Consider the following 26,268-nt stretch of genomic DNA (forward strand, 5'->3'; position numbering starts at 1 on the left):
CTGCTAGGCGCCACTGTAACATCAACCCCCTGGTTTGCATTGACCTGGCGAAAGGCTTGCTTGAAACTATTGTGAACATTCTTTAGCTAATACTGCCCTTTGTCCTTGGGTTTGTGGAGTCAGCCGACAAGATCGATTCCGAGTTTGATTTCCTAGCAATAATTGACACAAGCGGTCCGTTCACCTTCAGATGTTCTCTACCAATAAGAGATGGCCCTGTACACTCTGCGTTGTCTTCTCCTCTTTGTTCTCTGTTGCAAACAGCGCTTCGAGTGTCTCAGCGATATCACGCTCTCGAAAGTCCGGTCTGCATTAGCACTCTTCATCGCAGATTCCTCGAGGTTCAGATTCATCACAGGAGAAATTGCCTGCCTCGCATCACATTCTCTTTCAATCCAGCACGCTCAAGCTGGACCGTAAATCGCAGTTTCCCTTCTGACCTACTTACGCGACCACGTTTAACGGATGAGTCAAAGACTCACGCTCGCACATTTCGCACTAAGCCGTTTGAAAGGAAGTCAACAGCGTTGTTGATGCCGAAGACATGACGGATGAGGTCTATGGGCGTCGAACGTCGACACTGGAGTGCAGGAGCATGGTCACAGTGGGGCCTCAAAGGGGCTCAAGTGGAGCGCGCACATGGAGTCGACACCATATTGGAAATCGCTCCAATATCGAGACAATTATGATATCACAAATGCCCACACCATGCTACAACAATGGCATGACCTGCATTGCACACTCCAGCATCGTTGGATGCGAACAAGTGGATTTTAACGCAAAGGAAATATGAAACTAGGGCTAAGGAAGTTGATTGTAGTCTAAACTTATCAACATCGGCATAGACGTTGCCGCCAGTGATTGGTGTGCGTTACTTCAGTCGTGAAGATTAGTTGACACAGACCAGTTCATGTGACGGTCTGATATCTGCTTCCGTTCTGAAGACCAACGACACCGTCAGAGGTCGAGCACGCACGACACAGCATGACGCATAATGCAACGACACAGCATGACGTAGTAGACAACATGCCGGCGGTTATGATAAATTCTGTCAAATACGAGCGATGACTTGCCAGGTGTTGGAAAAAGTTCCCTACTGCGCGATCGGTGGAACAGACTTATCCCGGGTAACAACCAAGACAATCACGAAACACCCACCAAATATGGCTGGTATGGCAGAACAGGTGTCGACCAGCTCAACTTTTTTGGATTTGAAAGTTTACTTCTTGTAACCTCATGGCCTACATAATCGTGGCCATCGTTAACCCATCATGATAGTGCCACTAATGACTAGATCAGCGCGGAGTACGTGCGTTATTATAAAGGTACGTAGGCAGTGACCACCAGTATATAACAGACGAGAGTCGGAGAAACTAAAATAACATACCTTGTTTCCCCACTCCGAGACATTCCATTATGACATCTACGTCACAGCTTTGTCAGTCAGATCTATTCAAGAAACGCTCCGAGCTCCTCAGCCGCGATGCTCGAGTGGTTCTCTCATATGATAGAGCCAAGGCCATTGGTTTAGCATTCGGTGCATATCAAGCTGTTTTGTTCACGGGGCATGTCTTAATCTCGTATTGCAGGCATCACTTTCAACGACATATTGAATTTGACGCAAAATTTTTGGGACATACACACCCACCCGAACATGGTCCTAGATGGGGCCGCGTGTACGCTGCTGACCATCCAGTACAATTTGGTCGCTGGAACGCTTGCAAAATATGCTGCGACTACTAGACCTGATTTGATCTCCCTCGTCGAGGACATTCTTCGGTGGGATGTCATGTGAGCAAACTTTCATGTCCATTTTGCAGAGGCACTACATAATCTCTTTGCAGTGGTCAATTCTGCCTTACCGAGCTGGGGAGAGGCATAGACATCTTCCGAATGAAGACATCAGTGACACTTCTTCCAACAGGGGAATTCGACCTCCATACACCGTCGCCCTCGGATGCCAAGTACGAGATCAGTATATTTTCGACAGCTGCTAATCATGGTGACGCAGGTTCATGCCACCAACCATTCCAATGAAAGGTCTTCCATGCGTCGCCGTTGTTTTCGCACAACTGTACGTAGACGGCGAATGCCGTGGACCTCGACCGTTTCTTGTGAATATAAACGACGGATATGATATGTGCAGCGGGGTGACTTCGATGCGAGTGCCTCTTTAAATTTATTTCACCGCTTTCAGACTTATTGCTCTATGACTAGGTTGCTACCACCTAGAGGAGGCTCGTCCCCCGTCAACCATGCGCTCACAAGCTTCCATCACGTCCGCTTACCCCCTTCGGCCCTTCTCGGGGATCTCACCAAGTCCAACACAATCCATCATGACTTCATGTCGTCTATATGGCGTGTTATGGTCGGGTCGCTAGCGCTCAGCTCACTTGCGATACCTTATCTCCGGGTGGGATCGTTCGTCGCCGCGCGTTACTTTCAGCGTCGTCATGTCACCAGTTTGCAAGGAAATCCTGTGCCCATAATTTCATACCGAACGCAACAGCTCCCTCTATTACACGCCATTGCTCAGGCGTTCGTTCTGAGAGCGCTTCACAAATGGGCTATCGAACAGTTTATGGACAATAATCTTGATGTTCGTGTGCGACACGGCATTGCGGCTTGCTGCAAAGCAGTCATGATTCAGCATGCACAAGTTGCAAATTATGTCCTGTCTGAAAGACTGGGAGCTCAAGGCCTCTTCGAATATAATCAGCTGTCCAACTTTTATGTACGAGCGCCTTCTCTTTGACACTCATGTCACAGCAAGAATTAACCTGTTTCACAGAGCGAGATGAGGGGAGTCAGCATCGCTGAAGGTGACATTTTAGGTAGGTGACATTTTAGCCTTCTCCAGTGACGTGATGCTAATCAAAGTTTCCAGCGCTTTCCATGCGTCAGTGCAGTACATCGATGTTTGCACAAACCAAAGACTTACAGATAAATTATAGGACTCGTGGCAGATACCTTGTCGCAAACGTACGAGTTACCTGTCTCAACACACCCAGATGGGCCACTTGCGATGCACGAAATCTCGTTATTCGATGAGGCAACCGAGACAGTTTTCTCCTCATCCGATTTCACGCAAGCATTCATGCAATATGTGCAACCGCGCTGTCAGCTTATGGTCGAATCCATGGGACACCGCATGGCCTGTGACGCCGCTGTCGACCAAGGGGTCCCCCAATGTCTTGTTGATCTGTATCTCATCAATGCGATCAAGACAGATGCTGCGTGGTACGTAGAACATGGCGTGTTTACGCGGAAGGCCATTGTGCATATGGAGGATGCTGCTTTGTCGGCAGCTTTGCCTCGCCTGGAGGAGTTGCTCACTGCGATGGAGGTTGAGCCATACGTGTCGTCACCCATCATATCGGATAAGTGCTGGGAGGAATTTAGCAAGACATTGCCTGTCTATAGCTCCCCTCAGGCTCAGGTACCAGCGGCGCGACTTTAGTTTTGGAGCGAGCTCGAATTTAAAGCTCTGGGTCCCTAGAACCTTGCATAAATATGATGCGATGGTTGCTCATAACTTTCCGTAAAGTTACTCATGATTAGCTAGTGATTCGTTTTTCTCCCCATTTACATGTCATGCTCTATGTGATATTATCCAGGGCCTAGTCAAAGTTTAAGTACCGTGATGGTTCCTAAAGTTTCCGGCTCGTTCTTATACACGATTCTAGAGCTTTGATTTCCCTGAAGAAATAACGTATTTCCTGTGCAGGAAGTCGGCAATGACTCGTGCTGTATGAACAGTTAGATTAGTCCTTCATGTCAACATACCAAGCTCTTTTGGAGCCTCTTGAGGGATCTAGGTCACAATTATGTTAGTTACATAAACAGTTCAAGAAGAGATACAGACGAGATGGTCAGACGTCTTGAAGATGACGTTAGATGAATTGGCGGGTCGGCGCCAAGCACGCTACTTCCTCGTTTCCACCCGTCGGATAATGCCTATCAGTCAGCGAACTTGGTCCTGCCGCCTTGATTTACACATCCTGGCTTGATCCACAGTAGCTCAATCTTTTCGTCAAGCGTTTCCATTTCCAATCAACTAAATCCAAGCAGGAGGCCTGAGAAACATCATCTCACAGCTACCACTGAGATTCTGTCGGTTTAATAAAGCAGAGCCCCCATTTTGCACAGACACCCACATCAGTAAATTCACAAACTCCTTAGCGTCCTTTTTCGCCACTTGTCACGAAAATCTTCAACATGTTGCCGCTTATTATTCTTATGCACTTGTCATTTTTCTTTCACAAGCACTCACAAGTAAATGTGTGATTCACAAGTGCCCACAAGTGCAACAAGCGCCAAAAGCAAGGAAGACTAAAGTGTGTTGTAGATTACAAGTAGATAAAATTTTACTATGAATAACTACTCCTCGAACATTTGCGAATGGTCTCTGTACCAGACCTCGTATTCTCTGTCCATCCACGGAGGAGCATCATGTTCAGGGCGTTCCCCTGTGTATTGAATCGAGAGACATTGCCAAGTTGTGTGGCGTCGATGACCTTGTGCAAATCCTTGTGATCCGCGAATGGAGGGTGGTCGTCGTGTTTCAACAGCTGCGCAGCCATTAAGTCGAGTAATAAGTCTGTAGCTTTGTTAGACATATGGCTTTGTTTGAAAACAAACTCTGCCGTTGCAAATTCAATATCGTTACGATACGGGCTCCAGTCGTGAGGAGACTTCGGTGGGACAGGAGTTGGTGGTGTGCCAGGGGGCAGAAACACGCCGTCAGCTGTGCATGGTCGTCCTAAGAGCGTGTCAGAATCAGAACACGTGAAAAGCGCAGATTGAAAGGTACTTACCATTGAGGAGCGAGTGATACGTACGATAGTAACGCTTGCTCGCATCAGTGAATTCTGAGTCTGGATCCTCATCGTCAGCCATTGGACCAGGTGGTGATCGGGGAGGCGAGAAATCAGGAGGGGGTGGCGAGAAATCAGGAGGGGGTGGCGAGAAATCAGGGGGGGTGGCAGGAAATCAGGAGGAGGCGATTGAGGTGGAGATGGAAGCTGTTGCGGTTGGGGAAGATCCAGAGCAGGTGCAACGGGATGGGACGCTGTCTTCTTAGATAGATGATCTATAGATAAACACCTACAAAATCAAAAATCTCCACGGTCAGCGATTCAGACAAATACCAATGACTGATAACGTGGTTGTTCATGGGTGGCTGTTTACACTTCCCCAAGCTATGTTCAGACAAAAGTACTTCCTGTGAGGTCAGTAGCAATACCAGTCAATCCAACAGTATGGATGCAATAGAAAATAAAATAAACAGAATATAGTCAGCCCAACGGTATGGTGATGACAAACAGAAATTGATTCACTCCAACGGTATGGCAGTGTTTAGAGAACAGAGAAAAGTCAGCCCAACAGTATGGTACTGATAAAAGAAAGAAATAGATTGATAAGAGAAACCCTTCCTTCAGTAACAATGCTTCTTGTAATAAATTTACTACAGAAAGTCGTGCGAAATTATAGCAATCACCCCCTCAGCACAAACAGGTAGAATCAAAGGTCAGGACTAATCAGTGATCAGTAGAACTCTTAGTTCACTATTGAACCTGCTGCCAAGGAACTCACGATGAGTATTAAACAGAATCAGGAACGGACATCCTTGGATTTCAGTACCAAGTCCCCTATTCAACAACTAAAGTCTAGCAGACAAAGAAAACCCTGGCTCAGTATCACTACTCAGATGAGTGAGGTCAAGCGTCACTATCAACTTCTGAAGTCTTCCCACTAAGCCGGTGCTTAGATGGACGTAAAGACAACACAAAGATCTTGAAACAAATTCAGACAATAACACTGAGACGTGAACGAACTGAACAGAAAAAGAGACAAATGAAAAGAAACAAACAAAGAAAGAAACAGAAAAAGAAAGAGAGAAAGAAGAAAGAAAAGAAAAGAAAGAGACTAGAGGTTCACCAGTAGAAAATCAAAGAAAAAGTTTGCTCACTGTTGAGCACAGTGAGCTCAAGATATTTCACAGTTGTTGACGATGAGCTAAAGGTATTGCTAGATGTTGCTTACAATGACCTCTCAGTTAGTTGCTTAACAGCTCTTGTCACTGTTGTTGATACTGATCACACTTCACACTCAAATTTATTTTGTGGGGCTTAAAAGTTCCCTATATGCTTTTTTTTTATTGGCAAAAAGTGGGGTCTTATATAGATAAATTATGGTGGCTGTGTTACTATTTCCCACGTTCTAAGGGGAATAGGCTTAGTCAGATTGTACCAATACTATTTACCGTAGTCATGTGCTTTATAATTTGTGTCATCAAGCTTTAGTCATCTCAAAAGGTTGCTTTGTCATGATTTGGTTTAGGGTCATAGGTCACCTGACTGTTAGAGTCATATAACTTAGTATCATGTGACAAATATTAAGTAACAGACTGATTATGTTATTTGTTGGTGTCTTGTTATGATGTTACTTTATTGACCGTAGAAATGACGCGAGCCATGTATTTAGAGTGTTAAGAAAGTTCCCACAAGGCAAATTATGCAAGAACTATTTTACACTGTTACTTGACATGTGTGGGATTCAGTCTGAGCCATTGTTATTGCTGACTAAGCAGAATTTACCGCAAAATTAAATATACAAGAATATTCAGCCTATCTGAGTCTGTCTGAGAAATGAAAATACTATCTGAACTGCAGTCTGAACCATAAAGTAAAGGAAGATTGTTCATAATGATTTCTAGGGTATCAGGCTCGTGAGAGAGCATTAGTCATCCATGCACCGAACCGGTTTGGTGCAGGTCAACGCGTGCATGTGTTGAGTGCGGCCAGAGATGTTTCGAAACCAGCGCATACAACCTGGAGATAGGCATGGAAACTGAAGGGCACGGTGAGTAGGCCGGTTTCTGCGCATCATATGAGTAGTGTTGATGCAACGTATGGACCTAGTGAAGGTTTAAAACCAGCCGCTAATATTGAAGAAAAAATTACCCTTGCAAAGGTGCCGTTGGAACGAAAATGTGCACTACCCCAGAAAGGGTTTGTTAAAATGGACAGTTATGTCATCGCACCACCGGAAAAGTTCTGGTGAACATTGATGACGGTCACCCCACCACAGGAAAGGTTCTGGTGAACATTCCCTAGGCTATTAGACGTCATTATATCACCGGAAAGGTTCTGGTAAACATTGATACTCACCGTACTTAAGGTATTTCAATCCGGGACATGTCATTTTGTTGAGCACATTGTGCCGAAAAGCGCTGGCGAATATTGATGCTCCGGATGTTGCAATCGACCCTCAATTCAATACGTTAAGAAATATTATTCAGAGTCAGCTTTGGCTACAAATTTTAGAGTGACGAAACTCACCTTCAACTTGGTAACCCACTGCCTTCAATTTTCGTCAGCCTACAAAACCGTCTATCGATAGAATGTCTCAACCTGACGCAGTTACAACGCGCATGGGGACTCGACCTAAGAACGCAACTCAGCATCCCGGGCGCATTTTAATCAATAGTCGTGGAAAGAAGCGTACCACTGCTGAGAAGGCCGCTGACGACCAACGTGAAAGGGAGGCAAAGGAGGCAAGTGAAAAAGCTGTACAAGAAAGTTATCAGTGTATTGCTACTTTGCAGGCACAGATGCAGGCTGACCAAGATGCTATGCGTGTTGACGCACCTAAGCCTAAGCGTCCTCGTGCACGCCCAGTGGGGAAGGCTGCAAAGGACTTGAAGACCTCCGACTCGACTATGGATGATAGGCAGGCAGGAGCAAAAATCATCGCCGATAAGCCTCTTGTCACCAAAGGCAGGGGTCGCGTGGGTGGAGCTAAAAGGTTAGCAGCTGATGCTAGCGTCGAAAATCCTGCAAGTGAGGATGAGGATGGGGAGCCGGTCCAAACCAAAAAGAAGAAGAAACTGGCGGTGAGAGAAGCAATTCAAGCAGTATTAAACGCTGGCATCGTTATCGACTCAACAAAGGCACGTGATGGAGAAGTTCAGAAGACGTCTGATGTGTGAGTTTGTTTATCTATCAGTAACTATGATGATGCTTCTTTTGGATTCCACACACGGTTGAAGCTGATGGGCCTGTCCTTGCCGTTGTACGTTTTGTTTTCAAACGTGATTTAAATCTGTCATTTATTTTTCTAGACCCTCCAGCGGCTGTCAGAGTGGCGCAATACCTTTAGCAATGTGGCTCTCGCCGTGCTCGCCAACTTCATGACCTCACAAGATGACCTCAAGACTGATGAGGACCGCAAAGATTTTGCATCGGCCTTACTCGACAAGTTCACCTTTTTATTTGGGGACATCGCGGAGGACGGAGAGGTCTCCAACCCGTTCCAGTCTGACCTTATTGTACAGGTTCTCGTGCAGCACAAGTGTGCCACGTCCGGCGCTGTCAACCTGCCGGGAACGAACGATACAGTGCCGGGGCACTCGAAGGGCGCTCTTAGTCTTGCCACGGCAGCAGCACGTGTTTTCTACCCTCTCATACAGCTGACTTAACTTACCCTGTATTTCAGATGGAACGTGCCATCAGGCTTTTCGTCAATGGACACATGCTCCTAGGAGACATCGACACCTCTGGCAATGGTCGAGGCAACAAGACCCCGCTCGACGTCAATCCGTCCACAGGCAACCAGAGCAGCGTCCCCTTGGCATTTTCAGAAGCCAATTGGGGTGCGCACACGAGGGCTTACATGGCGTCTATCACACGCTTGCCAGACTCGGTCCTTATCCGAAACTCTGAGCTTGCGCAGAGCCTCGCCACGAAGAGGTGTGGCGGCGCGCGGATGGATGTGGACGAAGAATCTGGGGATGAGCGAGCGTTCATTTTCTAGAGATAATGTCCTTCACTCTTGTAGTTTATTTTGCAACTGACTAGGAGCTTCAACGCTGCTAGTACCTTCAAGGTTATTCATGCTATGTTCCCTGGTCTTTTTTACATGCTGTCTCGTTGCCGCCTCCATTTCCTTTGTCGCGCTCATTATGTCTCGTTGCCGCCTCCATTTGTCGCGCTCGTTATGTCTCATTGCCGCCTCCATTTGTCGCGCTTGTTATGTCTCGTTGCCGCCTCCGTTTGCTTTGTCGCGCTCGTTATTAATCTACTTGCTAGTCCTTATTTTTCTCCTTGTTTAACCTTTTATCTACTTAATCCTCTTGTCCGGTTGAAATGCAATTCTTTTTCCTGGTAACAAGTGTGAACAAGTGTGAAAAAGTGTATATAGTGTGAACAAGCTAAAAATAAGTGCGACATAAGGGGATTGTAATGTAGCTCGTTCTAAAAATAAGTGCAAAAAGTGTAGGACAAATGAAAAAAAGTGCGAAAATGCTCAAATCAAGAGGAAGGGATCTTCTTGGCAGCTTGTTGCTCCTTGTGACAAGGAGGTGTTCTGGTTCTTGTCCGCTCTTGGGTGAGAAAAATAAGAGCTTAAAAGGAAATTAAGCAATTCGTGAATTTACTGATGCATGACCATATCTCGCCTAAGACACCACAGGCAGCTAGTAGATAGCATAGGGTGGTCTCCCATATCTAAAACACGATTAAATTAAGTTCCTAGCACACATAAAAAGGCACCACAAGACTCACTTCCTTCGGAAAACCCGTTGCGTGCACAAGGAATAAAGTGATCTCCTTCGTTCTGCCTCGGACTTTGTCTTCCCTGTCCTTTTTCACATATCGGTTGACACAATTCCACAGCAGCCTTTCGTCCTTGCCGAGCCTATTGTTCCATGAGTTCAAGCCCTAGTCTCTTGATATCCCTCTCGGGTCTTTTCGAAGAGTGAGGAGGTGGCCCGGGAACTGGAATATTTAGAGTGACTCTGGGATTAGCTGCAGGTATGATATGCGCGCTGATATTGTAAATGCCAAGTAAGTCATGGGACCTGGGTTTGAAGGGCAGGGACGGGACTTTGACGGGTCCCTTATGAGGCTTGAATGGCACCCATGGACGCGGTTTCACAGTCGAGGGTAGAGGCTAAATCGAGAGGCAATTGAATGTGCCACAGGCTCGCAAGAACTGAATCCATTATATTACATAATCCACGAGGCCGTAAGTGCCCCCTAGGTTTCGAGAAGCGCCGAGTCCCCCTGATGTTAGCAGAGGCAAATTCAAAGGTCATGTCTACGGCTTGGCTGAAAAGAACGAAGGAGTGCGGCAGCCAGTTGTCGAGTTGACTCTTTCGTACGTACCCATCCTTTTCTTTTACACATGCAATCACTCCTCGTTCAATATACGTCTCATACATTCACCTTTGATTAATGATTCTCCGTCTCTATCAGCATATCAATGGCTCTCCCAAACAATATTAATCTGTCTTTTGATTTAAGACTGAGGTAAGCTCTCTTATTTACAGTTCTACATACACTAGACATTACCCTACCTAATCCCTTTCCCGTTCCTAGGTACATATTAGTATGATCCATAGCTATGGTGACCTTTCAATCCAAGACTGAGTCCCTTGGCCATTCCCAGTTCTAACCTCTTCATTCATAAGATTGACGTCGATCAATTAATCGCTATGATATCAACAAACAAACACGTGTAAACTGTCAAGAATTATACAATAAAGTGTCATGCATCGCCACTGGCAAGTCATCGAAATGTCTCTGAAAGGGTATTCAAAGAGAAAATGAAGGTATCACGATCAGTCCTCTAACCCTCTAAACTACCAACACTTCAGAATACTAGAGCACCAGCTAAAGCGAGAACAAGACCACCGGCCAATGAGGTTGAAGCACCAGCGCGAGTGGCAGCGCCGGATTGGGTTGACGACGGGGTCGCGCTAGTGGCAACGGTGGTGGCAGAGGTACTGTGGGTGCTTGTGCTTGTACCAGAAGAAATAGTAGATGGCACGGAAAGGGTGCTTGCAACGGAGGGCGAAGTTTGTGTGCTAGATGGGACAGATAGCGTAGTTGTACTTGATATGAAGCTACTTGAAAGCAGAGCAGAAGATGAAGCCACTGACCCAGTGCTAGAACCACCTGTAGAGGTAGAATTAGCCACTGAGGTCGTAGTTCCAGCCACGGAGGAGAGTCTAGTTGAACTACCTCCAAGTGTCGAAGATCCAGATGTTGAAGTGGTGTCAGTGGTAGAACTTCCAGTCGAACCGCTGACGCTGCAAGGTGCATTGTCATCGATAATATATTGAACAAAGGGAAAAAAATACTAACCTAAAAGTACCGGACCAGCTCTGGTAACCGTCGCTGGTTGAGGTGAACACCAGGTAACTGCGTCGCTTATTAGATGCAACTCAAATTGAAATAATGGTTGAACACACTAGCCGCCATCACCGCTAGTGGATGGGCTGGGCTGTGCAATTATGCGTGGTGATTAGCGAATCGATAAATATAAAATGAAAGACACGTACAGTGAATGTGAAGGAATGCGCGCTCGCAACGTTGACGGAGGGAAGCGACTGCGTCAGGGCCTGCAAGACGACATGCGTGAGTAGTTGACTGGGGCTGCAATCTCTTTACCATCTCGCCGTTGTACAAGCCAACAGTGCATTCTCCAATGTCGCTCAGGAGAGGGCTCTGTCCATCGTCAACCCACTCTACGCTGCAGGGCTGACCTGCTGGGCAAACAGTTGATTGTACTGGGCTCGTTACCTGTTTGAAACAAAAAGAAGTCAAGCAAAAAAAAATTAAATGCGGCGACGACGACTGACATAGATACCGGCTTGAACAAAAGCAAGGCGGGAAACGAGGAGAGCGAGAGAAACAAGAGTCTTAGAAGTGAACATCGTGAAAGGGGCTTGAATTAGGATCTTGGTACTTAGTACAGGGAGATTTTTTTGGAGCTGGTGGGATACAAGAGCAAAAGCTGAGAGAGCGTAATGAAAGAATGTTGAATTTATGGGTTCAGGGAAGCGAGCAACGTTGTAACCATGAATGGGATGGGTGTTAACAATTTACACGAAGAATCTGAGACGGGTTCGATTTCTTTATGTAATTACGTACAACGTAGTTGCAGCAGTTGATCTTCTCACGTTGAATTCCGTTCACATTGATTTCCCAGTTTCAAACCAAATTCTCCCTCGAGGGATACTAACTCCGTTCGAACAGGATAAGTAGTAGACCATCACTCTCACTCTCGGCGTTCCTGCTCGAGTGGTTGACCATGACCGCCTCAAGCGCTTACTTGGCGAGCATTACAACAACATTTCGGCGTGCAATTAATATCCGAATAGCGACGCTACTACTAGTCACATCACTGACCTCCATTTGATCATCCTCTAGAAGTTTACCTCGGGGTCTCCACGAGGATCCAGCGCTAGTGAGTATCCTTTTATCTTCATGTCAAAGCAACCAAGCCCTCTTTCACCGCTTCAGAGTGTACTGCCATCTAATTGCCATTCGACCCTACTGGCTACGCATTATACCCGAGAGCAACAAGAAAGGGAGTCAAATTCCTACATATTCCTATGTGCTCCATGACACGTCATATGAGTCCGTGAGGACCTGTGTATGCGTTGGTGTGGTTAATGCCCCAACATATATCCCGGCACTGCGCACAACTCACCCTGCGTGACGAACTCATGTGGTACAGCACATCAATCGGTGCTAGTCGCGAAGTCCGCCCTTCCTGGTCCTTTTCATTGACACGATCTACTCAGCCTCTGAAAGCATTGACCTCAGGCTAACACTGCCTAGCATAACACGGAGATTGTATCCCACATGTGTCCAAGTGCCATCGAACGTTGTAACGCGAAATCTGGCCCAATTTGACATGCATCATGACCTCAAACGGCAGAACCAATGTAACGTTGTCAGGTGTTAATGGCCGCACTTCTCCGGCGGCATCTCGTATACGGCCCTTCACCGATCATCATTCGGCATATACATATGTACATACAACCTCTGACATGCCGTGAAACATGCTTGCGAATCTGGTATCGGAAGAAAGATACAATTTTCCAGCACGTGCATGCCGCAGCTGTCATCAGAGAGAGTACTGGTCAGGTGGGTCAGATGCAGATGATCATAACAATTACTAAACATCAAGTACATGGCGATGCCTTGAAGCCCTTCTCCCATTCGCTCCCGGTAATATCAACGGGAACTGAAGTCGCATCGGAATGTATCTTATCTGCAAGTCGGAGTCTCCCGTCAATGCGAATGCGGTATCCCCATGAGCTCAATGTCGCCTCGTATAACCTGCGACCAACCTCTGACAATTACGTGATAACATTGGCACTCTGACATCTGTGAGTTATCAATCACTTTCCAAGCTTTAGCATTCTACGATCCGTCTTCAACCGTCCTTTCTCTCGAAACCGAATCGCAGACTTTCTCACCCCCTCGCCATCAGAACTTTACTGCGTGGCTTATCAACACTTCTATCAATAGATGTTGACATTCTGGAGTATAGATCTTAGGCGGAACTGGCGTAGGTAACCGAGGAGCCTCACAAGGTTTCGATTCCTACCATGAGGGGTCCGACCGGCTCTATCTATGATATCCCTGCCTCCGGAGCCAAGATCATGACCAGTCGTAACCATGGACAATAGGTTGACGTCACAAGACAGCTGGTAATCATCGGCTGACGGACATGAATATAGAACAAACTGCCCATTCCTACAACCTCTCATTGAATTCCCTGCTCTCACCAATATAATTACAGCCTACATGTTGTGTTGTTACAAGTTAATAGCCGACACAATGGACAAGGATGACTGCGTTTCGGGGGCATTGCGGCCACAGGATAATTGTGGCCACAGTGGCATAGTTGTGGCACATTGTAGAATAAAAGAATGCGACATCGAGGTTATCCTGACAATCAACAGTCTTTTCCGACGACTCTCACACAACCCTCACACACCATGCCAACTACCCCTATGCCGACGAGAGGTTCTGGTGATCTGTCCCAGGTGTATGGCGACGATTGGTCAGACAAAGAAGTCTTTCTGCAGGCTACTGGGCTTCACAAGGACTCTAACCCCAGTAATCCCAGACACGTCCTCATCTACTGGGTGAACGCCGCTCTTAGCGGTGGCTTTGAAGTCTGGGATATCACCCAGCTCGAGATGCACGGGCACTGGCACCAGTACCATTATCCCAATGCGCTCAAAGTCAACACAAAGGAACGCTCACGCAACCAGACAATATCCTTGGGGATATTCACATCGGAACAGCGCGAGCAACTGCTTGAGCTCGCAGCGGATGTAGAATATGATCAAGTCACCACCGAAAGCTGCATTTGGATGCGTAACCTTCTCGCGAAGATGGCTGAAGAAAAGCTCATATCTCATCATTTATTTAATACCATCCGACAGGATGTGCCTCTTCCTTCTGCATGAGAAGGTCAGAGTTGCGGAATTTGATTCTCCCGAAAATGAACTCAAAGTCCCTTGATTGTTGACAGGACGCACTTAATATGGGGGTTGGACTCTCCATGGCAATCTCATTATACCAGTCAGTACTTTGTGTGAACCCTACATGATATGTATTATACTGTTTAGTTTGTCTTAATACGTATGTATTTCTGAAGCACGCATTTTATATATTATTTATACGAACTTGAAAGCCCACAAATTCCTGATCGATGATCTCCCCGTCCCACGTTAATGCTAAGACTGTTGTCAAAAAGTCCGTCTTGAAGCTCCACGAATGGATATATGTAAGGAAGAGTCTTTGTCGTTCCTACTTAATTCGAAGATCAGGGCGAGTGCTTACTGTATACCAGAAGGCTGAAGACAAAGTGTGATTCAGATGACACTCAATTTCGGGTCGTCCAGGACAAGACCTTTCATCATCCTGATGATCGAAGGATTCCTAGAATGCAGCCCTGGTGAGAAGAGTGAGCGGAACACAAACTCGTGCTTTAGCAAGATCGGAAATGAGTCTAGGTATTTCGAATGCTGAGTCCGGGCCATGGATGTCGTAAGAACGGTGTCCGAGTCTTTGATCAAAGTTGTGTGCGTAAAAGATGAGGATAATGGAACTGTATTAGTAGTAGAAGCCTTCGAGCAGAAATTAGCTTTGAACAGAGCTTTGCCTACTTTGTGGCCCGGGGTCGTACATAGGAGTGAGTGGATTTAAGAAAACTGAAAGCGTGACCTATCTTATCGGAAGGTCTAGGCATGGATGTCACGGAAACAGGGGTATCCGATTCATCGAAGTAAGACTCGTCGTCAGCAACTTCTTCGATAAAGTTCGGGTCCGCACGTTGGCTAGCCCATTTCTTGTTGTGGGCAGCCCGAGCGAGGTTCTCTGCCACAACCGATCCTCAGAGACTCGAAGGTCTGTCCTAGTTTTCTTCCCATAGACATAGAGTCCACTTTCCCCTCGGACATAGCCTTGTGGTTGTCAAGGTTGTAAGATCGTACACTCTTACCTCCGACCCCCTTTGGGGGCTCAAGATTCGAGGTGTTCATAATAGTGTGGATTGACGGGAATACGTAGAGTTTGATGGGTACATGTGCTTGAATCGTCTTCTGAGAAGGATATGCGGATGAGTGCGGAGAAGAAGAAGGAATACTAGGCCTAGCACGCACGCGTCGTTCCTTAGAACGTTCAGGAATTAATGGCCAACTCCGATGGGGCTATTGTTTCGGACCATAGTCTAGAGCTAGCTTCAGGCGGAGTTTAAACGCTGCTCGACCGACCAGTGGTACTCCCCAAACAGCGCGCTCTTGTGGTCGGCGGTGCGTACAGTCATCTCATGTCTAACAATTAATGATTTTTATTGGCTGACTGCGCTACTGATGTTAGTAACTCAACTCAGGCACTCCATAATATTAGTAAGTACGTACCTCGTCAGCTCATTGATGTGACACAACTATCACGACTTCGAATGAAGATGTTGTAAATGTGTAGGCAAATCAAACACACCCTGCACTTTTCTGAACGCTATTTTACGATACACCTGTAAGTTCCCTGATTTGTCCTGCCGGACGAATTAGATCAACCATCACTGTGTCAGAGAATCGTAAGTGATCCTGTTTATCCCTGATTGATATGCTCCCCCTCAACAATTATTACAGCACCCGATCAGAGCCCCCGGCAGGCATGGGGAATATTCTGAATATTTCACCCACACCATTAACCTTAGGAGATTGGAAATTTCCGTCATAATGACTAGAAGGCTGGTCATTGCTCTTAATTGTGGCCAGTGATCCTCCTCAGCTCAGGATGTTAATTTTAATAGGTGAAGCATGATCACGGTGCGATGCATTAGTTAACACGGTTTCACACTCAATGGTTGATGGCAGGATACGCACATGCTCTACTCCGGGGTGATCAGTTCTTTGTGCTTGTTCCGCAACCTAGAATATAAGTGGGAGAAGACGAGTAGGTCTTCTATGGAAAAGAAATATGATGTCTAGAACCAAGGGGGACCGTCAAGCACGTTTGTGGACCAGCCCCATGACCTATGCAAAAAAATGGCGATCGGGTGGGCAGACCTGGTCGAATTCTACTTCAGTGCACCCAGGTCCCAGAGACCTTATGGCTAGACTGTTCAGCGCTTTCAGCACATTATCACTTCTTCAGCTGCCTTCTAGCTGCCAGTGCTCGATGACGAAACAGTTATGATCTTGTCCTCGCGCCTCACGCGTTCCCCTTGCATGCGGATATCGGTGGATGCGGCTTCGTCTCCCGTAGCCAATCTAATTATAATGGCGGAATTTCTCGCCACAATGTTTCCTGGCAGAGAAATTAAGATCATGCTTGCTGCATCCTTTTGCCGGCGGGTTCATCCAAATTGGTGGCGTGAAGTTGCGGAATAGCTCAGGAGGTCACAGCCGAGCAGGTTCAAATTTTCAAATCTGACCGTTGCTATCGCACACAGCTTTTTATGTGTGTAACGGCCTTCGTGTCGGCAAATAGTGAAAACAGTCGGAGGTTCCGAAACCGTTGGTTTTTCACCCGCAGGAAGCTCAGCTGGAGCAACCTTGTCGTAGACGAGGTTTGAGTTAACCTCCCTAACCAGTCCATATAGATGGAAAACAACCGTTCCTTCTAGATTTGCTGTGGATCGAGTAATTTGTTTATCCTAACGAAATTCTACTTTGCCGTCTCCGGCCCCTCACTTCGTTATTCTCAGGGAGGGCCTACGTTTTCTGACACGTCTGGTGACCTTTCCGCCGCCAGGACTTTTCTGGACTGGCATGCCATGAAAACGCTACTAGGCCTCGGATTCCACCTTCAAGTTTACCTTCTGCATGTATGCATATTCGACCATATGGACGGTATTTACTCAAACCGATTTAAGTTTAAGTCCCTCAGATATCGCCACTCTACACTCGAGGCGGGGACTGGGAAGGAGCTCTGTGGCTTCGAGAAGTTACGAGTACAGCCACAAAATAGGTGGTAACAAATCACTTTGCCAGAAGATTCATAATACCATACACCACATTTCATTAATATTTCTCCCTGAAAACGTTGGGGGAGGGCGTCTTCTGTTCAGTTTTCGGGAATCATGCAATATGCAACATTAAAATGTCGAGATGATGCCAAGTACATACTAGTTAAGATGAGTAAAAATCATGAGCTATAGCAAAAAACTGTGGACAAATCCGGACTCGAACCGGAGACCCCCCGCATGCTAAGCGGATGTGATAACCAGCTACACCATATGCCCTACGAACATTGTCAGACGATTGACCATTTTGATACCGTTGATATATATGACTCATCGATTTCGAGTCGAGCTTGAATATTTGAATCGATCAACTTGAACAACGTCCGCGATGGCTGGCACGATGATGATCAAACTTGTATTCAGCGGTGGACTTGAGTTGCTCTTTAGCAACGAGCGGAATCAATCGGTTCTCATCCCTTCATTTGTGCCATCTGATAATTCCACGCACTCTTCTCCGTCCTCATCTTCATCTACTCCCTCATCATACAACGATACGCCCTCCACGGGAGAGACGAAGGCAGCAGATCTGGAGTATTTGATTTATCACCTTCGTGATCATTTACTCAAAGAGCGCCCGGAATTGTTTATGGAGAATGGGACGATGTGCGCTGTCTCTGTCTCTACTGAATCTTTACCTCATAGTCTCTCTAGCCGCCCAGGGATCCTTGTGCTGATTAACAACACGGATTGGGAGCTTGAAGGGGAAGGTTCCTACCAACTTCGCAATAACGATGAGATTGTTTTCATCTCAACGCTACATGGCGGATGAGGAAATTCGTGTAGCATCGAGAGAACCACGAGATATGTTCATGACATCGGGTTGGGGATGAATAAGGTCCTCTTATAGCTGAATATCCCGCTAGCAATCATTGGCACGGGGCCCGCTTCTATAGAAGTGGACGAAACGCGTTGTTTCGCACCCCCAGCTCACAACAGTATGTACATCTCCTGTACATCGCCTACTTAGATGTGGGCTACAATCGCCCTTCCTGTCAGGAATAAAGCGACACATGCCGGTGTGAGAACTGGCTAGTGGACTCGAATGACTGCCTGATGGTAAATGCTTTGTAACACATACATCAGTCTATGATCACAAGGGAGAAAGAAATGATCACATACATAGTTGAACCGCTAAACCTTTACCGTTCTAGCCTGCTGGACATATTTCTGCATGAGCACAACCACCCTCTTGAGGTTCTGACTCATCTTTGCCGAGGTAGGAATGACATCGAGTATGCGCTCCCCGCCCGGCGTCTTCACGACCATCTCTGTCTTGACGTACTCCTCGAGCTTCCTTAGCTTTTTACGCGCCTCCTCGACAGCGTCCTGATCCCCTTCGCCACCCAACAAGTCCGCTTTGTTCGCTATAACCATATGAGCTTTGTCACTCATTCCTGGTTGGTATTTCTCTAGCTCGTCTTTCAAGTCTCTAAGCTCGTCCCACGGTTCTGGAAGAGACAAGTCCACAACATAGACGAGTGCGAGAGATCGTTCCATTGAGCGCAGGAAGGAATGACCTAGACCAACATTTTCTGATGCACCGGATATGAGCCCAGGATTGTCCGCGACAGTGAAGCGAAAGGTCTCATGAACGTCAAAGTCGTGACCTGGTTCTATGTCAGGCCGCGGGGAATCAGGTGAATTATCTTCTAAGCGCAGTTGTTCTTGGGAATTTTCTATGTCGGAAAGTTCGCGCTCCCGGAGGCGCTCTTCCTCAATAGCAGTTTCATCGAAAATATTTTCACCCTGAAGGGCGCCTTCGAAGGTTCCATCTTCTGCTACACGAATTACACCAACAATGGGGTTAAGTGTAGTAAACGCATAGCCAGCAACCTCAGTCTTCGCCCGACCGCCAGTCAAAGCGCGAAGAAGAGTGCTCTTGCCCGCGTTCGGCATCCCGACAAGTCCAATATCCGCGAGAATCTTGAGTTCGAGGTACAACGTTAAACGCTCACCCTCGTGTCCCCGCGTTGCAAACTTGGGTGAACGACTGATGGGTGACAAGAAATGCGGATTGCCCAACCCACCACTGCCACCCCGCGCGACGATATGTCCCAGCCACTCCTGCAGGCCCGTTCCAAGAGGTGCATCATCGGAAATCATGACTTCCCCCGTCTTGTCCAAGTCGAGATTGATAGGTGATAGTAGCCTCTGTTTCCTAGCCCAGCGCCTGGCTCTCTCCTCGCGGTAAAGAGCTGCCTCCGCCTGTTTGAACACATCGCGATTGACATTATCATCCGCATACCGCGGATAATGCACCCATCTATTATCCCGAAGCTTCGCATGACGTTCCTCGGGACTGAGCCCCTCCAGCCCCTCCTCCTCTGCTTCCCATTCATCCTTCGCGCGTCGTGAGTCGCCTGGAAGAAGTTCGCGTACCACTGTACCTAGAGGAACTTTTATGATTGTTGGTGGTGCGTTTTTGCCGTTTTGCCATGTCCCTTGGCCATTTCCGCCTGCGGCGCCTCGTACGCGTTTTGGGATGGACGAAAGACTTGTGAGATTGGGCGAAGGGATAATATAGACGTCGCCTCCACGGCCACCACTACCACCTGAAGGAGGCCCCATGGGCTTCCATTTTTCTCGGTGGAAAGCAACGCATCCGTCACCTCCATTCCCTGCATGATGTTGAGTATGCATGAGTGAATTCAAACATGTACACACCTCCTCGAACGTTGATTATAAGGTTGTCGAGGAAGGACTGACCCTGCACGATGTTATTATCAGGTGGTACGCGTATATCTGGAGGTGCACTCACCCCTTGTCTTCGCTTCCACTCAGTCTTTCGTTGCCGTCGAAGAAAATCCTGTAAGTTGTCTTCATCCTCTTGTGTCTCTACGGCAGCATTCGAAGCTTCCTGACGCGCTGCGCCACTGTAGTAAAATAGCCGTCTCTGTCTGAATAGAGACCTGCAAAATGGTCTTAACATACAAGCGATGAAGTTTTGAAGTAAAAATCGGGTGATCCAAACATTAATTACAAACACCGAACAACCTCTACAGTACTACTATGTAGTAGTGTGACACCGATTCAATATAGTCAAATATATATTACAGTAGTACCATGTTTTTACAATCGGCAAAAGGTCATACATAATGTTGCCAACACTAACAGTCTTTATAGCTGAAGTGTGAGCAAAATCGTAAGCTTCAAGACATATACAAGCGTCAAAATCGTCAGGTCTGACCGAAGTAGTGACGTCTTTCAATGACATCTTATCACAATCTGTTTTCACTTTCCTGTGCTGTCAAACCTAATAGATGGCTTGGTGTCAGTGCATGGACAGACCCTTCTCGTGGTCGTTCTGTTCGTAACTCGTTTCTTGAACTTGACGGAGACGCCGACTTTAGTGGCAGTTGTGGTGAGGTTATGACCGTGGAGGTACTGATGCGCAACAATAGCGATGCGGCAGTTTCATCCTCTGGAGTGTACACTGGCGAGGACGATGCTGTGTCGCTGGGACTCCGTCGTGGAGCAAAACCCGAAAAACAAGGTTGAATCTGTGTTCTCGACTGCGGAAGGAATGTACTCGGAGAAGGCAGGGTCAGAACGGGTGGAACTCCGGAGACGGAGGAGGAGCTCGTGAATATTGCGGAAGTTGGAGGTGTTGGAAGCTGTTGTGATGGAGACTTTGAAGAGCTCGGAACTGGCCGGGTAGATGGTGACTGGGACGAAGTCAGGGCTCTCCGAGTCCGTTCTTGCGAATGTGGAAGCCAGGTAGAGATGGATGGCAGGCGGGAGGGTGAATCCTCAACGGATCCCACTTCAGTCATTGCACCATCTTCCTGCTCGACGTCATGCTTCCTTCGCTTGGACCCTCTGGCGTCAGGAGAGGATGATTGGCAAATGCACTGCTTGCACCCATCTTCCTCGAGGCGCTTCACCTTCTCCGTCAGGTCCTGAAGATACGCCACCGTCCGTACCAGTATCTCAAGTTTGAATTCCTTTTCTCCTGCCTTCACCTTTCCTTTGCCCTTCTTACGTTCGTCGTCTTCATCCTCATCACTGGCCTCTACAGCTTCATTGACTCGCTTGTATTCCGCAGGCACAAGCTCTCTTAAGGCGGCCAGAGCATCATTAATTTTGGTGCGTCTGGCTTTTTCAATGAGCGAGTGATTGATCTTCCGCTGAGCTTCACGTGCTGAGCGTGAAAGCGCCCCAGGTTTGCGACCGCGACGTTTGAGTTGTGGTGCTGGAGAGGCACCATAAGCGTCATCTTCAGCCTGGTCATCGCTGGAAATTGGACTAGACAATCGAGGATTGTCTGACTGCGGAGGTATTGCGACAGCAGCGCCCGAGGCCGAACGCAAGCGCTTTGCCCTGCGTGGGGTGCTTTCAGCGTACATGTCCATCTCTGCTGGACCTTTGAGAGGTGCAATTGCAATGGGTCGGAAGAGATGCATATGACAGTTCATATTCTCATCCGCAAGTGCTTATGAACGACATGCGACACGTTTGTCAGGTGGTGATTGGCTGGGAGTGTGGACCCCGTAACGGATGGACAGCATCACAATAGCTTGTAATGCTCCTTATACAACGTGCCTATAATTACTGGCGGCGCTCTCGAAATCCCTCGCACGACTGGTTTTGAGCGATCCTATTGGCCCTTGGAAAACGCACGTGTGCAAAAGGTTTAAGCGCCCACATCTTATCGACCTTCCACACAAGAGCATTTCCCAGCTCCCCAGTGGCTGGCTACGTGGAGGGAAATTCGCTGGTGGATCCACGAAATGCCGAGCATGCAATCCACGTACAATACCCATTTACAGTGAATTTCTTCCGCGTCACGGATACTCCTTCAGGGGTTTATGTCATTCAATATGTTATGGTACGTGAGATGGCGAAAGACTCGAAGGAAAAAGTCGTCCAGCTTTCTGGAAAGAACCTACAGACCCTCACAGATGCCAGTTATAGCTCATGCCGTTCTATCACGAAAGATCACAAGATACGATATCCAGAAAGATGGCGCACGAGCACGATGATTATCACGTATTAACTTGCATATATGAATATTCACGATTGAATAACCCTTGAAGCTGTCTCAGATAGCATCTTCTTCAAATAATTCAATTTCATGGATAGGATCGCCGGCGATACCCATAAACTTGCTCCAGAACCCATCGTGTTGCTCAAACAATTCGACTACGAGCTTGGGCAAGCGCAGCTCGACTGGTACCACGTAATAGCATCAAGACAATGACACTCGAGGGTAAGCTGAAGCCTGGTTGTTCTGACTAATTATCATCATCCGCAGCTCTCCTTTGACAGAAAACGTGGCATTGACAACTGGACCCCTCAGTGTCATGGCCTTTCGGAGGAAGAAAAGCGCCGCGTACCACTGACGTCCGGCATCAAACATCGCATCCTCGTCGACGTCTGTAATGTTAGCCTACCAGCAGATGGTGACTGTGTTCCTCTCCGCGATGCAAACATGGTTCTTACCGTTGTCTAGGTGTGGAGACGGAAGGGAAAAATCAGGAGACACTGGCGTTACCTGGACGCACAGATGAGCTGTTTGAGAAGGCAAGCCCCAGCACTGATGCTTTGACCCAATTTCTGAGTTCAATTAAGATGCCATCGGGGCTTTTGGACCCAACTGAAATGAATGGTACGAGGCAGCGGGAAACAGTGGTTGGGCACGGACAGCAGCACGGGGCAGTTGGAACACATTTTGTGCACGCCTCCGCGAATGTGTTGTAAGGAAGCCTATGGCTTTGGCGCTGGATGCTCGCTCGGACCTTCACTTCAACATTTGTGACACAGTACGCACTGCCTTCCGTTATATTTCCCTTTCGTATCTTATTTTGCCTTTGTTCTTATCTTACTACCGGTTTTTCCTTTCTCTCTTTATGCCTTCGTTTCGACAACACCTCCATCTTGCTTATCACTTCTTTGCCACTCACATACATATATATAGCCATGTACTTTTTCTAACATATCATCGAATTGCCATCCGGTTTCTGCCAAGTTCACCAGACTCCAACGCCTTCGCTCGAAAGATAACTTATTTCTCGCTACAGCATCTCACAGCTCCCCTCGTCAATAGCATTTCCCTTCGAACTCGAACTCAGCCTTACAGTGTCTTGCGATATGTGGGGGCTGCGGCTATGCTGCTAGTACTTACTCAGTCCATAATTATTTTGGTTGGAGTTTTATTCGCCACTTGATTGGTTACTGAAATCTCTCAAAAGCATTTCATGAACCTGCGAGACGCTGTTCAAAAGTTAACTTAGGTAGGCACAGGTACTATTGCCCCCCCACCTTCATTCTTTTGCTAATGATTCACGTCCGAGGCGTCGCATTACATGATGTGTACTGGCAGGATACATCTACCTGTCGCGAATGTATGACTCATCGATGCATCATCGCTTTCAGCTTTGCAACCTCGACCCGACCATATCACTGAAAGCACGCGTGTTGTTCGGTGCGTCAGGTCGTCGAACAATTCTTTGTTAAGAGCCTTTATATTACACATAGCGAAAAAAACACTAATCAATACACCCATCCGTCATCATCGCTCTCAGCTTTGCAACCTCAACCCGGGGAATGACGTCGATTTCAAATGGCGCTGCATGAGAAATGACTGCGTCATTGAAAGCGTGCGTGTTGATGGGTGCATCAGGTCGTTGAACAATGCGGAAAGACCACAAAAGAAGTGCGAGGGTAATGTACAACGATTGATTCGCGAGGTGCAGGCCGGGACATACACTTTTAATGATAAGTAAACTTCGTTGATCGGTCTGAAAATCGACGTCAGAACGACTTACCGTCTACCAAAGCCAAATGTGATGAATTTCGTATTATCGTCATTAAGGCGGCCTTCTGAATCAAGCCAACGCTGAGGATTAAATGTTTCGGGATCTGGGAAGACAGTAGGATCGCGAGAAAGAGTCCTGAAAAACACGTGCTTAACGAAACAATGTATATGGTGAAGCAATGCTATACCAATGGCAGCCGTAGACTGTTGCACCCTTGGGAATGCAGTATCCTCGCTAATTGCACGCAGGCTAGAATGAGAACGTGGGTTACAACAAATTAAGACACTGACCCACAAAATATCCTTGGTTGCACGGTGGGGAAATCCTGAGAATATATCAGCATCATTCAGAGCGTGCCAAAATTCGAATTTACCTATTCGGACGATAGGTCTCCACCTCAAAGTTTCCAACAAGAATGCGTGCAATTGAGGGAGGGAGCTCGAGTCATTGAAGGTCGGCACTATATGAGAGATTAATTGAGAAATCAAAATATTTGTACCCCTTTGGTTTGGTATTACCTCTGTCAGACCCGATCACTGTGTCTAGCTCTTCATGCACCTTCGCCTGAGCCAGTGGATGACATGCTGCAGCCATAACAGTAGCGGTAATTCCAACAGCGGTCTGAACAGAAAGTAAGTTCGCGAAGTTAAATAAGTTGCATGGCTTACTGTATCAGATCCCGCCCCAAAGAGTGATCCAGCGAGATACGACATCTCATCTATAGAGAGTTTGTGTTCTTCGGTGTTTTCCAATAGTGTCTTGGTGAAAGAATGGCCAGCTTCATTCCGATCCTGCGTACAACAAGATGTAAGTGACATACATTTACCAAAACAAAGAGCCCTTCACCATTTCACTCTTGACGCGCCTTAGTTGATGCCTAAATAGCTCAAGCTCCTCATGATGCCACTCATCAAGTTGTTTGCTGTAACCAGGCAAGTGTCGCAAAAGAGGCACACGATCGACCAGATAAGCTCCTGGGAGAATCGTGGCATGAAAGTGCTCAACAACTTTGTGGATACGGACAACTTCGAGATCGGCGTTGGCAGTGGGAGTAGATTTCCCATAAGTCACCTGAAGAATGACTGATGCTGCATACCTTAAGATACCACATCTATGAAAGGATCACAAAAGACCTTGGGAGTGACGTACCGCTTTGCATGCTTCTGATGGTTCGTCGGGTCACTCAGCACATCCAATATAAAGTTCTTCGCGTTCTCGCGCTGCATATCTTGGTATTCTTGTGCCGCCTTTGGTTGTAAATGAGGGTGTACTGCTTTTCGGAGGCGCCGGAAGCGTTCTCCGGAACGAGCTAGGGTGATACGCATTTCATGTGAGAGCATCTCACTCGCTGCAACGGACCGAGGTCGGTCTACCAGTGATCCACCTTCTTTCTCCATTATCTCTACAACTGCCTGGTAAATAGGTTATTGTCGGATGAAGCTTAAAGTATGAGCAGATAATCATATTACCTCCACGCTACCGATGACGATGATGACTTGGCTACCTTGTCGGAACGACACAACCGGCCCATACTCTCGAACCAAGTTGGTCAGAGCATAGGCAATGCTGAGTAGACGATCTACGTCAATCTACAATATTTTGTATACCACTGCCAAAACTCACTTTACAGCAGGCAAAGCATTGTTCCAGAACCAACGGGCGGGTGGCCCAGGTGGAAGCGGGATGCCCTTCCGACTTGCTAACGAGAATTTCTTGTATAAAACGACGAGTGCCACTACAACTGCGACGATGCCAGCGGCACAGTTGGCACTCTTAGTGAGAGCGTTCAGCGTCCAAATCATGTGGTGTAGGTTGGAATAAGACAGGGGTGCAACTCCGATATCTTGATTGTGTCTGATAAGCTGTGCGTATCTAACATCTTATAGTACCTCGCCCTGTCTGTTATTTGACAACCAATTGAGATGCACCACTGCGATGACAGCGTGATGGGGGTGTGGTCGCTCCAAGAGGCGAATCAGAGTCTGCAAACGTTGATAGAATCGCCGATCATTATCCGACATGGCGACTGGTTGTTCGAGGATAAATACGGTCCGGTGACCTTCAAAATGGTTAGACTGAAGGCACGGACAGCCTACAACACAAGGATCTCGATGATGCACTCACTATTTCAGCTTTCTCTGGAACAAAGATTAACCAGCTTAAAGAT

At 47.2% G+C, this 26,268-nt stretch overlaps 10 protein-coding genes and 1 non-coding gene across 11 annotated transcripts; 5 read left to right on the top strand and 6 right to left on the bottom strand.

Annotated features, from left to right (window-relative positions):
- The first annotated feature begins 1,373 nt into the window (after positions 1–1,373).
- On the top strand, positions 1,374–3,811 carry F5147DRAFT_638765 (acyl-CoA dehydrogenase NM domain-like protein). The gene is made up of 8 exons (XM_041432985.1): positions 1,374–1,537; positions 1,590–1,791; positions 1,845–1,964; positions 2,012–2,165; positions 2,198–2,734; positions 2,792–2,834; positions 2,888–2,899; positions 2,955–3,811. Exons 1-8 carry the CDS (start codon positions 1,417–1,419, stop codon positions 3,458–3,460), a joined length of 1,695 nt encoding a protein of 564 aa, XP_041290491.1. The 5' UTR covers positions 1,374–1,416; the 3' UTR covers positions 3,461–3,811.
- A 559-nt stretch (positions 3,812–4,370) lies between these two features.
- F5147DRAFT_654718 (uncharacterized protein) lies at positions 4,371–4,899 on the bottom strand (the record flags this gene model as incomplete). Its single annotated transcript, XM_041433904.1, has 2 exons — positions 4,371–4,762; positions 4,818–4,899. 2 exons carry the CDS (start codon positions 4,897–4,899, stop codon positions 4,371–4,373), a joined length of 474 nt encoding a protein of 157 aa, XP_041290492.1.
- Positions 4,900–8,499: 3,600 nt separating this feature from the next.
- Positions 8,500–8,817, top strand: F5147DRAFT_580487 (uncharacterized protein; the record flags this gene model as incomplete). The annotated part of the gene is made up of 1 exon (XM_041431548.1): positions 8,500–8,817. The coding sequence occupies one exon, from the start codon at positions 8,500–8,502 to the stop codon at positions 8,815–8,817; it is 318 nt and encodes a 105-aa protein (XP_041290493.1).
- Positions 8,818–10,452: 1,635 nt separating this feature from the next.
- F5147DRAFT_705729 (uncharacterized protein) lies at positions 10,453–11,906 on the bottom strand. Its single transcript, XM_041437955.1, has 6 exons — positions 11,648–11,906; positions 11,457–11,588; positions 11,348–11,407; positions 11,258–11,289; positions 11,151–11,207; positions 10,453–11,095 (listed from the first exon to the last, which is right to left on the bottom strand). Exons 1-6 carry the CDS (start codon positions 11,720–11,722, stop codon positions 10,657–10,659), a joined length of 795 nt encoding a protein of 264 aa, XP_041290494.1. The 5' UTR covers positions 11,723–11,906; the 3' UTR covers positions 10,453–10,656.
- A 1,910-nt stretch (positions 11,907–13,816) lies between these two features.
- Positions 13,817–14,278, top strand: F5147DRAFT_580519 (uncharacterized protein; the record flags this gene model as incomplete). The annotated part of the gene is made up of 1 exon (XM_041431550.1): positions 13,817–14,278. The coding sequence occupies one exon, from the start codon at positions 13,817–13,819 to the stop codon at positions 14,276–14,278; it is 462 nt and encodes a 153-aa protein (XP_041290495.1).
- A 3,210-nt stretch (positions 14,279–17,488) lies between these two features.
- F5147DRAFT_t95 lies at positions 17,489–17,562 on the bottom strand. Its single transcript has one exon. It is a non-coding gene; the product is annotated as a tRNA-Ala (tRNA).
- A 109-nt stretch (positions 17,563–17,671) lies between these two features.
- Positions 17,672–18,112, top strand: F5147DRAFT_775950 (uncharacterized protein; the record flags this gene model as incomplete). Its single annotated transcript, XM_041441795.1, has 2 exons — positions 17,672–17,946; positions 17,995–18,112. 2 exons carry the CDS (start codon positions 17,672–17,674, stop codon positions 18,110–18,112), a joined length of 393 nt encoding a protein of 130 aa, XP_041290496.1.
- A 153-nt stretch (positions 18,113–18,265) lies between these two features.
- On the bottom strand, positions 18,266–20,336 carry F5147DRAFT_278531 (GTP-binding protein Obg CgtA). The gene is made up of 4 exons (XM_041429002.1): positions 20,102–20,336; positions 20,008–20,050; positions 18,463–19,961; positions 18,266–18,406 (listed from the first exon to the last, which is right to left on the bottom strand). The coding sequence occupies exons 1-3, from the start codon at positions 20,270–20,272 to the stop codon at positions 18,475–18,477; spliced, it is 1,701 nt and encodes a 566-aa protein (XP_041290497.1). The 5' UTR covers positions 20,273–20,336; the 3' UTR covers positions 18,266–18,406; positions 18,463–18,474.
- Positions 20,337–20,561: 225 nt separating this feature from the next.
- On the bottom strand, positions 20,562–21,689 carry F5147DRAFT_580538 (uncharacterized protein; the record flags this gene model as incomplete). The annotated part of the gene is made up of 1 exon (XM_041431552.1): positions 20,562–21,689. One exon carries the CDS (start codon positions 21,687–21,689, stop codon positions 20,562–20,564), a length of 1,128 nt encoding a protein of 375 aa, XP_041290498.1.
- Positions 21,690–22,417: 728 nt separating this feature from the next.
- On the top strand, positions 22,418–23,043 carry F5147DRAFT_775952 (uncharacterized protein; the record flags this gene model as incomplete). The annotated part of the gene is made up of 3 exons (XM_041441796.1): positions 22,418–22,522; positions 22,598–22,745; positions 22,796–23,043. 3 exons carry the CDS (start codon positions 22,418–22,420, stop codon positions 23,041–23,043), a joined length of 501 nt encoding a protein of 166 aa, XP_041290499.1.
- Positions 23,044–23,815: 772 nt separating this feature from the next.
- On the bottom strand, positions 23,816–26,116 carry F5147DRAFT_278584 (cytochrome P450). The gene is made up of 11 exons (XM_041429003.1): positions 25,725–26,116; positions 25,571–25,667; positions 25,251–25,513; positions 24,948–25,197; positions 24,770–24,892; positions 24,620–24,722; positions 24,475–24,561; positions 24,392–24,426; positions 24,289–24,335; positions 24,111–24,236; positions 23,816–24,051 (listed from the first exon to the last, which is right to left on the bottom strand). The coding sequence occupies exons 1-11, from the start codon at positions 25,901–25,903 to the stop codon at positions 23,832–23,834; spliced, it is 1,530 nt and encodes a 509-aa protein (XP_041290500.1). The 5' UTR covers positions 25,904–26,116; the 3' UTR covers positions 23,816–23,831.
- Positions 26,117–26,268: the final 152 nt, after the last annotated feature.

The sequence above is a fragment of the Suillus discolor genome, assembly GCF_016758755.1.
Source record: "Suillus discolor strain FC423 chromosome Unknown F5147scaffold_44, whole genome shotgun sequence".
Taxonomy (NCBI): Eukaryota; Fungi; Basidiomycota; class Agaricomycetes; order Boletales; family Suillaceae; genus Suillus; species Suillus discolor.